Source organism: Brachyhypopomus gauderio, chromosome 4 (assembly GCF_052324685.1).
Source record: "Brachyhypopomus gauderio isolate BG-103 chromosome 4, BGAUD_0.2, whole genome shotgun sequence".
Taxonomy (NCBI): domain Eukaryota; kingdom Metazoa; phylum Chordata; class Actinopteri; order Gymnotiformes; family Hypopomidae; genus Brachyhypopomus; species Brachyhypopomus gauderio.
Genome location: NC_135214.1, coordinates 33512042 through 33525549, shown reverse-complemented (window position 1 = coordinate 33525549; position 13508 = coordinate 33512042). Strand labels below are relative to the sequence as shown.

The window sequence follows — 13508 nt, the reverse complement described above, 5'->3', positions numbered from 1 at the left end:
AAACATAATTAAGTAAAAAAACGCCCAATCTTCACGTCTTCACGTTCTCTCATGTTTCGTCCTGGAATTACAAGAGGCTCGTATTTGTTAACCTAATACAAGAGAACTATTCAGTCAGACAGATATTTGTTGTGAAACCAAGTAGTTACAATTTCAAGCATTTTAAAGTACTTTAACCTAAATTCCAGCACTTTTCAAACCTGAAACATATAGCAACATTAAAATTGGTCAGGTAAATGTTCATTTTCCTGTTTTGAGGGGTGTTTCTACCACATATCGTTTCGGACAAAACGCCTATCGTTTAGGACAAAACGCTCGCGAAAGTATAAACGCCTCCACCGTTCGCGCACCGTTCGCCCCCCCCCCCCGCTCAACAACTTACGTTCGCCACCCCCGCCGCACCGGACCTCAGGTCACAGGTATCTGCCAAAACTGGACCGCGGACAAATTTAGTTGAGTACGCCTGGTGTAGGGGGTAGAAGGGTGTAGGGGGTAGAAGGGTGGAAGGGTGTAGGGGGTAGAAGGGTGTAGGGGTGGAAGGGTGTAGGGGTAGAAGGGTGTAGGGCATGGCCGGAGTGGGCCACTTTTTCAGCCCGGGAGTTTCATGCGCAAATCCGGCCCAAAATTATTTTTCTATCCCAATCGGCCCAAACTAGAGATTGACAAGAGCCGGCCCATCGGGAATCCTCCCGAATCTCCCGATTAGCCACTCCGGCTCTGGTGTAGGGGGTAGAAGGGTGTAGGGGTGGAAGGGTGTAGGGGTAGAAGGGTGTAGGGGTAGAAGGGTGTAGGGGTGGAAGGGTGTAGGGGTGGAAGGGTGTAGAGGGTAGAAGGGTGTAGGGGGTAGAAGGGTGTAGAGGGTAGAAGGGTGTAGGGGTGGAAGGGTGTAGAGGGTAGAAGGATGTAGGGGTAGAAGGGTGTAGGGGGTAGAAGGGTGTAGGGGTGGAAGGGTGTAGGGTGGCGAACGTAATTTGTTGAGTGGATTGCAGATTGGCTACCGTGAATGTCAATCAAAATACAACCGTCAGTGCAGATGTGCGATTCATCTACTACTATTTTATGTGACGCGATCTACACACATTCCTTCGCGATCGACCGACACTTCCTTCGCGATCGACCGGTCGATCGCGATCGACGTAATGAGCACCCCTGGTGTAGAGGGTAGAAGGGTGTAGGGGGTAGAAGGGTGTAGGGGTGGAAAGGGTTAGGGTTAGGGTTAGGTTAGGGTTAGGGGTTAGGGTTAGGGTTGGGAGCTGGACCGTCTCACGTAGATGACTGCACTTCATCCTCCAGACTGACAGGGGGAGTGGTGGATATTTGAGAAATGGACTCATTTACAGCAGACTCTTAACTGTGACACTTGCTACAGTGTTCAAATAATATGGCTGTATGAGTCAGGTCAGTTCTGCTTAAAATCCACCTTGTTCCTTGAGGGAGTCTCAAGTCAGTACATGTTAACTAACTCTTGCCTGATCTGAAGGGTGAGTTGACGTTGCAGCTCCACTGATGTAGGCCTGCTCCCCTAGCTGCAGTGCCACGACAGTCACACAAACGCCCAACCTCCACACTGATGGCCATGATGAATAATTCTGCTCAGAAGGTATGTGGCAAATGTCATGGGTTGGGGAGGTGGTACTAAAATAGAACACTGAAAAATTCAGGCTGCACCAAAGGAGAGAAGCGGTCTGACACCAACAGGGTTCGGGGCGGTGGGTGTTGTTGCCGCGGAGGTGGTGTGAGCATTGTTGCCGTGGAACCTTCGCTGGAGACCACATCATTGCTACTGACAGGATGATGTCTAGTGTCCTCTTGGCAGCAATGTTTGATGAGAATAAAACAAGTTCAGCGTGGGCCACCGTGGCAACCCTTCAGGCAGAGCAGGAGGTGAACAGCATGAGAGGGGGCGTGTCTGCAGGACAGGAAGATCAGAGAGGGGGAGTGGCTACAGGACAGGAAGATCAGAGAGTTGGAGTGGCTACAGGACAGGAAGATCAGAGAGGGGGTGTGTCTGCAGGGCAGGAAGATCAGAGAGGGGGCGTGTCTGCAGGACAGGAAGATCAGAGATGGAGGTGTGTCTGCAGGACAGGAAGATCAGAGAGGGGGAGTGGCTACAGGACAGGAAGATCAGAGGGGGGGGAGTGGCTACAGGACAGGAAGATCAGAGAGGGGGTGTGTCTGCAGGGCAGGAAGATCAGAGAGGGGGTGTGGCTACAGGACAGGAAGATCAGAGGGGGGAGTGGCTACAGGACAGGAAGATCAGAGGGGGGAGTGGCTACAGGACAGGAAGATCAGAGAGGGGGTGTGTCTGCAGGGCAGGAAGATCAGAGAGGGGGTGTGGCTACAGGACAGGAAGATCAGAGATGGAGGCGTGTCTGCAGGACAGGAAGATCAGAGAGGGGGTGTGTCTGCAGGACAGAAAGATCAGAGGGGGGGAGTGGCTACAGGACAGGAAGATCAGAGAGGGGGTGTGTCTGCAGGATAGGAAGATCAGAGAGGGGGGAGTGGCTACAGGACAGGAAGATCGGGGGGGGGAGTGGCTACAGGACAGGAAGATCAGAGATGGAGGCGTGTCTGCAGGACAGGAAGATCAGAGAGGGGGAGTGTCTGCAGGACAGGAAGATCAGAGAGGGGGTGTGTCTGCAGGACAGAAAGATCAGAGGGGGGGAGTGGCTACAGGACAGGAAGATCAGAGAGGGGGTGTGTCTGCAGGATAGGAAGATCAGAGAGGGGGGAGTGGCTACAGGACAGGAAGATCGGGGGGGGGGGGGGGTAGAAGGGTGTAGGGGTAGAAGGGTGTAGGGGTGGAAGGGTGTAGGGGTAGAAGGGTGTAGGGGTGGAAGGGTGTAGGGGTAGAAGGGTGTAGGGGGTAGAAGGGTGTAGGGGTGGAAGGGTGTAGAGCAGGGGTGCCCACAGTTTTCAGCTTGCGAGCTACTTATAAGATGACCAAGTCAGAAAGATCTAAAGAAAAGGGGGGGGGGGGGGGGGGGTGGCGAACGTAATTTGTTGAGTGGATTGCAGATTGGCTACCGTGAATGTCAATCAAAATACAACCGTCAGTGCAGATGTGCGATTCATCTACTACTATTTTATGTGACGCGATCTACGCACATTCCTTCGCGATCGACCGACACTTCCTTCGCGATCGACCGGTCGATCGCGATCGACGTAATGAGCACCCCTGGTGTAGAGGGTAGAAGGGTGTAGGGGGTAGAAGGGTGTAGGGGTGGAAAGGGTTAGGGTTAGGGTTAGGTTAGGGTTAGGGGTTAGGGTTAGGGTTGGGAGCTGGACCGTCTCACGTAGATGACTGCACTTCATCCTCCAGACTGACAGGGGGAGTGGTGGATATTTGAGAAATGGACTCATTTACAGCAGACTCTTAACTGTGACACTTGCTACAGTGTTCAAATAATATGGCTGTATGAGTCAGGTCAGTTCTGCTTAAAATCCACCTTGTTCCTTGAGGGAGTCTCAAGTCAGTACATGTTAACTAACTCTTGCCTGATCTGAAGGGTGAGTTGACGTTGCAGCTCCACTGATGTAGGCCTGCTCCCCTAGCTGCAGTGCCACGACAGTCACACAAACGCCCAACCTCCACACTGATGGCCATGATGAATAATTCTGCTCAGAAGGTATGTGGCAAATGTCATGGGTTGGGGAGGTGGTACTAAAATAGAACACTGAAAAATTCAGGCTGCACCAAAGGAGAGAAGCGGTCTGACACCAACAGGGTTCGGGGCGGTGGGTGTTGTTGCCGCGGAGGTGGTGTGAGCATTGTTGCCGTGGAACCTTCGCTGGAGACCACATCATTGCTACTGACAGGATGATGTCTAGTGTCCTCTTGGCAGCAATGTTTGATGAGAATAAAACAAGTTCAGCGTGGGCCACCGTGGCAACCCTTCAGGCAGAGCAGGAGGTGAACAGCATGAGAGGGGGCGTGTCTGCAGGACAGGAAGATCAGAGAGGGGGAGTGGCTACAGGACAGGAAGATCAGAGAGGGGGAGTGGCTACAGGACAGGAAGATCAGAGAGGGGGTGTGTCTGCAGGGCAGGAAGATCAGAGAGGGGGCGTGTCTGCAGGGCAGGAAGATCAGAGAGGGGGCGTGTCTGCAGGACAGGAAGATCAGAGATGGAGGTGTGTCTGCAGGACAGGAAGATCAGAGAGGGGGAGTGGCTACAGGACAGGAAGATCAGAGGGGGGGGAGTGGCTACAGGACAGGAAGATCAGAGAGGGGGTGTGTCTGCAGGGCAGGAAGATCAGAGAGGGGGTGTGGCTACAGGACAGGAAGATCAGAGGGGGGAGTGGCTACAGGACAGGAAGATCAGAGGGGGGAGTGGCTACAGGACAGGAAGATCAGAGAGGGGGTGTGTCTGCAGGGCAGGAAGATCAGAGAGGGGGTGTGGCTACAGGACAGGAAGATCAGAGATGGAGGCGTGTCTGCAGGACAGGAAGATCAGAGAGGGGGTGTGTCTGCAGGACAGAAAGATCAGAGGGGGGGAGTGGCTACAGGACAGGAAGATCAGAGAGGGGGTGTGTCTGCAGGATAGGAAGATCAGAGAGGGGGGAGTGACTACAGGACAGGAAGATCGGGGGGGGAGTGGCTACAGGACAGGAAGATCAGAGATGGAGGCGTGTCTGCAGGACAGGAAGATCAGAGAGGGGGTGTGTCTGCAGGACAGAAAGATCAGAGGGGGGGAGTGGCTACAGGACAGGAAGATCAGAGAGGGGGTGTGTCTGCAGGATAGGAAGATCAGAGAGGGGGGAGTGGCTACAGGACAGGAAGATCGGGGGGGAGTGTCTGTAACTACTGGCTGCTGTGTGCAGGTGAGCCGTCCCTCACTGGCAAAAGCGTGCAGGACTCACTGTTCAGAGAAGACCAGGCTGCAGTTCTTTCCTTATAGATGTGACATTGTTGCTGTTGAACTGTCAGGACAGTACTAAATGCTTAATTGTTTTGTTTAGGTTAGAAACCATTAGAAACCATGATTTATTATGGCTGCTCACTCCTTCAAGTCTTTGTCTTTGTCTTCCATTTTCTCACAGTGTTTTATATATTTAAGGGAGCTACTTAAAACCAATTTAAAACCAATTGATCTGTGTCTTCTCTGTGTTTGTGAGAGCTCAGTCCTAAACACAAACAGTCATTATCCCAGTCAGTAATGGTTATCTGCATCCCTGCTCTTGCAATGGCCGCCATGCTCTCGTTTCATTTCTCTTTCTCTTTTCTGCTTCCTTCCTTCACCATCTCGTCTTCGTCAGACCCTTCATCTCTCCCTGAAACTTTCCAGCTCTATTTCTTTCCAATCTGGAGCTCAGCTCTCCCTGTGAACTTGCAGTGCACCACTCCCCCCCTCCCTCCCCTCTCTCTCTCTCTCACTCTCTCTCTCTCTCACTCTCTCTCTCTCTCGCTCTCATATTCTCTCCTTCTCTTCTTCCATGCCAACCAACAGTTTCCATGGTAACAGAGACTTTGAGGGGCGTCTCACATCAGCGTAGCCGCTGTAGCAGATGTGTGTGCGCACGCACGTGTGTGTGTGTGTGTGTGTGTGTGTGCGTGTGCTTGCTGGGCAGTCCACACAGCAACACGCAGCTCAGCCAGACGTCGTGGAAGAGAGACCAACGAGAGATTGAGACAGGGTGGACAGTGTCCACTGGAAGCTTTGCTGGGTTGGATGTCACCGTGGTTGATGATTTAGTTTTCCTGTTTCGCGAGCATTTGAGCTGAGTGCTTCGTCTCTTTCTCTCTCTCTCTTTCTCTCTCTCTCTCTCTCTCTCTCTCTCTCTCTCTCTCCTGCCTCTGGGCCAGGGCTTCCTGAGCCGTCGACTGAAAACCTCGATCAAACGCACTAAAAGCCAGCCCAAGCTCGACCGACACAGTAGCTTCCGGAACATCCTCCCAGCCTTCAGGAGTGCTGACAATGACAGGTAAGCACACACACACACACACACACACACACACACACGTGTGTGTTCATGTGTGTTCATCCTGAGCTGTTGCATTTAACTAATGGCTGTATATTGTAGTCTGTGTTTTGTGGGGATTAATCCATTAAGCATCACCTCCAGATGTTCACAGATTTTTCCTGTCATTCTAATTTGATTTTGAGGGTTTTTATGTCTTTGATTTAAAAAAATAATAATAATACAATTTTGATTAAATGTTCAGTATATTTATTGAAGTGCCATGCTGGCATTCGAAACAGGCTCAGCTGATGAGAGGAGGAGTTTGAAACTGAAATGACTGGGTTGCCTTGCTAGCATCTGTACGGCGTGTGTACGTGTGTCTGGGCTGTATGTGTGCTCTTCAGAGCCTTAAACCACACAGAATGCAAAGCTTGACTCTTCATAGAATCCACTTCCCAAAGAAATCTTCATCACTAACAGTCTGAAAGTCATTCATTTATTCACACTCAACAACTAAAGTTCCACAGAGCTTTAATAACCAGGCACATTACCACTTCTCCGGAATATGGAGATTTTATTTATTTATTTATTTGTTCGATGTCTGTGTCAATCAGGCATTTTGCCTCTTTATTATGGCTGATTGGGTTGCTTAGAGTGGGTTAGTGCGGTGCCTGTGAGGCGTCTGTCTGAAGTGAGCTCTGTGAGGGACGAGGTCTCTCTTCAGCCTGGGTTGTGGGAGATGGCCTCACAACTCCACCTCTCCCATCTGAACGGCACTCGTGTCCTGCTGCCTATCACGCTGCTCGTGAACGTCACGCCGAGAGGCTGGAACCCAGCAGGGTCCGGTTATCCACACAGAACTGAATGCTGTCTAGTTGATTGTTTAAACCCTTGTCCAGGTTTGCACGTGCTCTGAAGTTCTTTGGTGAACCCACTGCTTCATGTACATCAGAATCGCTGGCAAAAACGCTCCACACGAATCCTGGTCACATTCGGTCCCATCAGAGCAATGTCACTTGTAGCCCAAGCAGCTGAAAAACCCATCCCATAATCCCATAGCCCATCCCATAATGTGTCCATAATAAACCCACCCCATATGCCTGTTGCTCTATTTTTTGGGGAGCATTTTGTGAGCATCAGGGTGTCTTTGAGGCGGTCAGCCGGGTGGGGGCGCTGGGAGGCGGAGAGTCAAACGCACCCTGCTGTTGGAGCAGAGGAGGAATGGATCACCGTGAGCTCCAGTTAGATGGTGCAGTTGTCTAAGAGGACTTTTTTTAAGCTTAGGAACATCTGTGAAAACACAATTTCAGCTTCTCCAAGTGAAAGCTGGTTATTGATTGGCAGATGAAATCAATGGTAATGCATGGAAAAAAGTTTTAAAGCAACGATTCATATGTCACATGAATAAGTCTGAGGTTTGGTTGGGTTAGCTAATTAGCCAACAGCCCGAGGTGGAGCAGCAGTTTGCCATGCTGGGAGAAGGTGGTGCAGCATGTTTCTCTGTGTGACAGTCCTGCTACGTCACCTCCCCAGCTGACAGCTCACCCATGGGGCAGGCGGAGATGTTCATGTTCAGGTCTCTTGTAGGGATTCGTTGAACAGTGGAGCTGGAGAGCTGACACGTTCAGGTATGGAGTTCGCCACGCTTCTGTGTCAGGAGATTACATCCTTATTATGCATGCATGTTGTCCTGGGAGAGAGGCTGGTGTGTGTGTGTGTGTGTGTGTGTGTGTGTGTGTGTGTGTGTGTGTGTGTGTGTGTGTGTGTGTGTGTGCTTTTGTTTTTGTTTTTGTTTTCCTGCCATTTATTTTCGTTATATTCTTCTCCCTTTCTCTCTTTCACTCATATAAACATCGAATTCCAAGTTGCAAGTCATCACAAGTTACATATATATTCCAGTGTCTGACAGCGAGCCATTGACAATCATTTGTGCAGACATAACTGGCCAGCTCACTGCATTTTGGATTGAGCCGCGTGTACGTGTGTGTGTGTGTGTGTGTGTGTGTGTGTGTGTGTGTGTGTGTGTGTGTGTGTGTGTGTCAGCTAATAGCTAATGCCCTTCCACTACAGTGCAGAGCTGGTGCGTGCTGAGGTGGGATTTGTGTAATGAGCACCTCTAGTGCAGAGGGGTTGTGGTACGATCAGATCCGTCATCATGATGCTTTTAACAGAGCCAGAGGCAGGGTGGATTCTGAAGGTCTTCCGTGTCTAGTGTCAAACACACACATCACTACTGACCTTTCCCTTTAAAGCATCCAAGCTTTGATTGAGTGAAAATAAGAGAAATGTTCCTGTTTTTATTCATTTTCATCTTTTTTTTCATAATAGCTTTCATAAGCACCATCATGAGATGGAGGTACAAGATGGAGGTACACTCTGTGTTGTGTAAACTTCCCGTCGCTCACGGCCCCCACATTTGTCTTTACTTAAAGTGGCTGGAGAAACAGGAAGCTTGAGGGGGGAGAGGACTTCCTGTGTGGCCCGAGCTCCACGCCCGAGCCTCACGTTGCTAGCTGCTCTGCTGAGTCTGGCTAGAGCAAACCAAAATGGTTGACTACTGTGCCCTTTAGAGAGAAACAATCACAAAACGACTCCTAAAAACCCAAAATACGCTTCAGCGCCACGGTGCACCTCAGGGGGCGAGATGGCCTCCCGACTAAGTGGAGACTTGGACCCAAACAATTGATTTTCCTCCCATTTTCAAACAGCTGCTGCCCTGCTGTCGTCTCGGAAGCTGTGTGGCACTTGTGAAAAGATGCCAGTGTCATTTTGGACTGTCAGGCTATCATCTGTATTCAGTACAACAGGACTGAGTTTCTTCCTTTTTCACGTTAGCTGGCCGCTGCTCCGTTTGTGCCCGGTGCTGGGCCTCTGTCCGGCCTCTCTCTCTCTCTCTCTCCCAGGAGAGCCTGAATACAGGAAACTACGCTCCCAAAATTCTTCCCCTGGGGGGGGGGGGGGGGGCTGGACGCAGCGAGGTTTCCAGGTCATCACCCCTCCTGCGTCCTCCACGTGCCCCGCCCGTCCAGCCCACTTCATTACAGGCTCGTGAGCCGTGGAGAGAAGAATGATATTCTAAAATCAGGAGTCAAGCTCACCCCCCAGGGCAGACTCCGCCCATGAACACCCCCCCTAAACAACAGTACTATCTCCTTGTTTTTCTGTTTGTGCAGTCAGGGTTAGCGTGGTGCTTTGTGTAGTGTTTACTACCATAACCTCCATGCCTTGTAGGTTGTGGGCACCATTCTTAAATTAATCCTCTCTAGGACTCTGCCTGTCTGCCAGTGATCTTTCCTGGCAGCATTAATTTGAAACAGTGGAGAGGAGGGGTGTGTCTGTGTGTGCATGCACACGTATCTGTGTGCGCGCGCGCGTGTGTGTGTGTGTGTGTGTGAGTGTGTGTGTGTGTGTGTGTACTCCTGTGGGGGCAGAGAGGACGGATCACTGACTGATGTTCAGAGTGTGTGAGGCCTTCAGCTATACCCATGAAGTCTGCCTCATTAATCCCAAACCTGCTTCCTAAAGAAATCCTATAGCAAGCATGAGCCCTCCACATCCTCCCTCTCTCTCTCTCTCTCTCTCTCTCTCTCTCTCTCTCTCTCTCTCTCTCTCTCTCACACACACACACACACTCTCACTCTTGTATATATGTCTGTGTCTCCCTGCCAGTCTGTCTTATACTGTAATGAACCTAAAAATCTGAATCTTTAGCCTGCCTTTGCGCACCTCACTCCGGGATAATGCCCATTATAGGCCCATTATGCTGTTGTCCTACAGTGTTTTAATAACAGCTATTTGACTTAACAGCACACAATAGCTGACAGTGCATTGTCATACAACAGAACTAAATGCCACCCCAGAGATAATTTCTTAGGCCTTTATTCTTTCCAGAGGTTGGCATCAACTTTGAAAACAGAGAAATGGAGCTAACATAAGCTTATGTTTTAATGGGCACTAATTGCTTCATATAATTGGAATGACCATTTTTATTCCTTTCATTTCTGCTTCTTGACGTGCATCTTAGTGCTTTTTTTCAGAGAGCTGTGCTCTCACCTGCTTTGCTTCTCTCCGCTGCTGATCCACGAGATCACAAGTGTCACATTTAGAAACACGCGGGCCTGGTGTTCTGCTGTGGTGTTGTCCTCGAGACCTTTCCTAGGGATGGCAATACACCAGCATTTCTCAGCTCTGAGGATTTCTGGACAAATCTTTCATTTATTATGGAAAATCCAAAACGATTACTATGGAAGTAAGTGACTCGGTTCTCTGTTGGCTTTGCCATTCGTATCTTACAGTTTGGTAAGCGATTTCTCGTCTGTAGTGAACACTAGGCCAGGCATTTAAACAGTTCATGGTTGTCTTAATGCAGAGAGTTATAAACCAGTACAGATGGTTCCCCTATGAGAGCATGAGTCTGCACATATCCTGACACCCTTGGAAGTATAAAGCTCCCAGGGCGTACCTGCTATCATTACGTAACACCCAGGGTGATGTCACAGCGGTGACCTTTTGTGTTTTGGCTCGTTGTTGGAGTGAATTCTCAGGGGCGATGAAGAATACGTCCTTCGCATGTCTCTCTCTCTCCCTCCACGTCCTTCCTGTCACATGGCATCTTACTTCTTGGCGGTGATGCGTCTCATCTTTGTTGGCGCGCTTGGCACGGTCGATTCTAGACATCGGTCACGAGGATGATGTACAATAATTAGATTTGTGTGGAGATGTTGATGGGGTGGCGGCAGCTTTGTGCACACACTTCCACCGCCCTCCCCAGCCGTGGCGAGATCTCGTCACGCTGACGGGAGCCGAAGGACGTCTTCACCTTCCTGTGGCAGCGAGTTCGACACGCTGCACGCCTGCGTTCCAACACGCCCGCCCGGGCTTCCATACGCCACCGCTACCGCCTGGTGTTTCAGACCAGGTCCTCCATGACTGACTCACCTACGAGGCGGCGAGAGCTGAAGTTCCGTTGTGGACGTGGAGACGGACGGCGGGGCGGGTTGCTGGGTTGCTGGGGGCAGACGCGTCCTGAAACCTCTCGGCTCTCCTAATCTCCGGGGAGGCTGAGGAGGAGACGTTTGCGAGACACGATAGCGCTCACGGCGGCCCCCCACTCCTTCCACGGTGCATTACTCACACTGGGGGCCCAGCGCTCCCCCCATGTGTTGCTCAGACTGGGTGGTTTGTTCCTGATCGGCCCGAGGTGGCGGAGTTTTGATTGGAACGGCGTAGCCGCTTATGCCATTTGCATCCAAATAAGAGCGTCGGCTTTTGTGCAGGCGCGATAAGAGTGGGAGACTCTCAGCCTGGATATTGATGCTATTCCCCGTGACCTTGAGGTCTTTCTGACCTGATTCATTCCAGCGTGAGTAAGCTATGGAATTCAAGCTCAGTGTCTGGAGTACAGGGTTGGTGGGTGTGGGGGGGCAGGTACCATGCTGTCTTGCCCCTCCCCCCCCACTGCTCACCATCTCCCGGTGGAAAGACTGCATGGTTACGGGAGGCATAATAATCCTTCCACTTAAGAGTACAACTGCTTCTCACTATGGGCTCTTTTACCCCTCCATCATAGGTCTGTTACCCCTCCATCACAGTTCTGTTACCCCTCCATCATAGGTCTGTTACCCCTCGATCACAGTTCTGTTACCCCTCGATCACAGTTCTGTTACCCCTCCATCACAGTTCTGTTACCCCTCCATCACAGTTCTGTTACCCCTCGATCACAGTTCTGTTACCCCTCCATCATAGTTCTGTTACCCCTCCATCATAGTTCTGTTACCCCTCCATCACAGTTCTGTTACCCCTCCATCATAGTTCTGTTACCCCCCATAACAGTTCTGTTACCCCCCATAACAGTTCTGTTACCCCTCCATCACAGTTCTGTTACCCCTCCATCACAGTTCTGTTACCCCTCCATCATAGTTCTGTTACCCCTCCATCATAGTTCTGTTACCCCTCCATCACAGTTCTGTTACCCCTCCATCACAGTTCTGTTACCCCTCCATCATAGTTCTGTTACCCCTCCATCACAGTTCTGTTACCCCTCCATCACAGTTCTGTTACCCCTCCATCACAGTTCTGTTACCCCTCCATCATAGTTCTGTTACCCCTCCATCACAGTTCTGTTACCCCTCCATCATAGTTCTGTTACCCCTCCATCACAGTTCTGTTACCCCTCCATCACAGTTCTGTTACCCCTCCATCATAGTTCTGTTACCCCTCCATCACAGTTCTGTTACCCCTCCATCACAGTTCTGTTACCCCTCCATCATAGTTCTGTTACCCCTCCATCATAGTTCTGTTACCTCCCATCAGGTCTGACATCATCAGCACACACTCTCCTGCCCAGGCAGATTCCTTTGGTATCCTAATTCCTTGTAATTATTATTGTTTATTTGTTTATTGCCATGTGACAATCAAAATGATTGATCAGATATTAATGATTTACTTAACATCACACTGGACTCTTTGATTGTTTTGGATAGCAGAGCTGAAGGAGAGAAATACACCAGGACACTTCTGGAGTTTTTATCTGAATCACAGCTAAGAGAAGCAATTAAGGGGTTGAGTGAATGTTATGGTTTTAGGGGAGACCGCATCCCCGCGTCCACTCACGCTAATCCAATTAAAACTAAACCAGTTCTGCCTGCCTGTCTCCGCTGTTTGCTGCTAATGTCGTCTTGCTTTGAGTTCAAATCAGTTTTACATGATAAACTTATCCCAGTCTTACATGTCCTTATCTGTCTCCCAGTTTTACATGTACCGCGGGCTACTGGCCTTGACGCACACGGCTGCCGGCGAGATGCACTCGCGTTTGTGTGTTTATTTATTTATTTAGCTGTCATCCTTTTAAAACAGTTTAATGACTCAGTAACCAGTGTTAGCAACTCACAGCCTGTGGTGGGAAATTGAAAACTGAATTGCTCCACTTAGCAGAGCCGTCAGTTGCTAGGCGCAATGGAATCCTGCTTCACCCGCCTCGTGTCGCCATAGTAACAGTGAAACATTACGAATTTACCAGCACTTGCTCTGGTTTAACCCATGCAGTGATGAAGCGTGGGGCTATGGGTCCCAGTCCCCAGTGCAGGCGGTGTGTGTGTGTGTGTGTGGGCCGTGTGTGTGTGTTCTCCTGCTTTGAGTTCATGCTGAGATGCTGTGGGAATAGGAGGTCAGGTTGGCTCTGTGGAGACGTGAGCAGACACATTCATCTGCTCTGTGCTTGACTGTGGCTTGTCATATTAAAACCTTGGATGGTGTAATGTTTTCGACATTTGTGTAACTCCGGCATGTCGATCTGTGAGCGGGCTCTTCCTTACGGTAGCAGGCATTAAATGGCTCACAGCTGTCGAGTCTTGTCGAGCACGTGTGTGGTCGCACCTAACAGAACAGGTGCCAAGCAACATTGGTGTAACTGACCGAAGAACCGGAGGGCACACAACACTTGAGCAAAGAGCCTGTATACAGTTAGAGAGCTAAACTGATGGATCCTGCGTATAACTTGCTTTATGTGGTGGGAGGACGGCTTAAAGATGCTGCCTTAATTTAATGTATACTAATATAGTATGTTAACAGCTGTGTTAATAATATTTTAATAGCCTCCCAGATCAGAC

At 50.2% G+C, this 13508-nt stretch overlaps 1 protein-coding gene across 7 annotated transcripts in view; it reads left to right on the top strand.

The window, feature by feature from the left end:
• dab2ipa (DAB2 interacting protein a) overlaps nucleotides 1–13508 on the top strand; it is an 82185-nt gene that overhangs the window by 32375 nt on the left and 36302 nt on the right. For all 7 annotated transcript variants that reach the window (XM_077004104.1, XM_077004109.1, XM_077004105.1 and 4 more), the window contains one exon: nucleotides 5804–5922. In XM_077004104.1, coding sequence (XP_076860219.1) covers nucleotides 5804–5922 — 119 coding nt within the window. The remainder of the gene's footprint in view (nucleotides 1–5803; nucleotides 5923–13508) is intronic.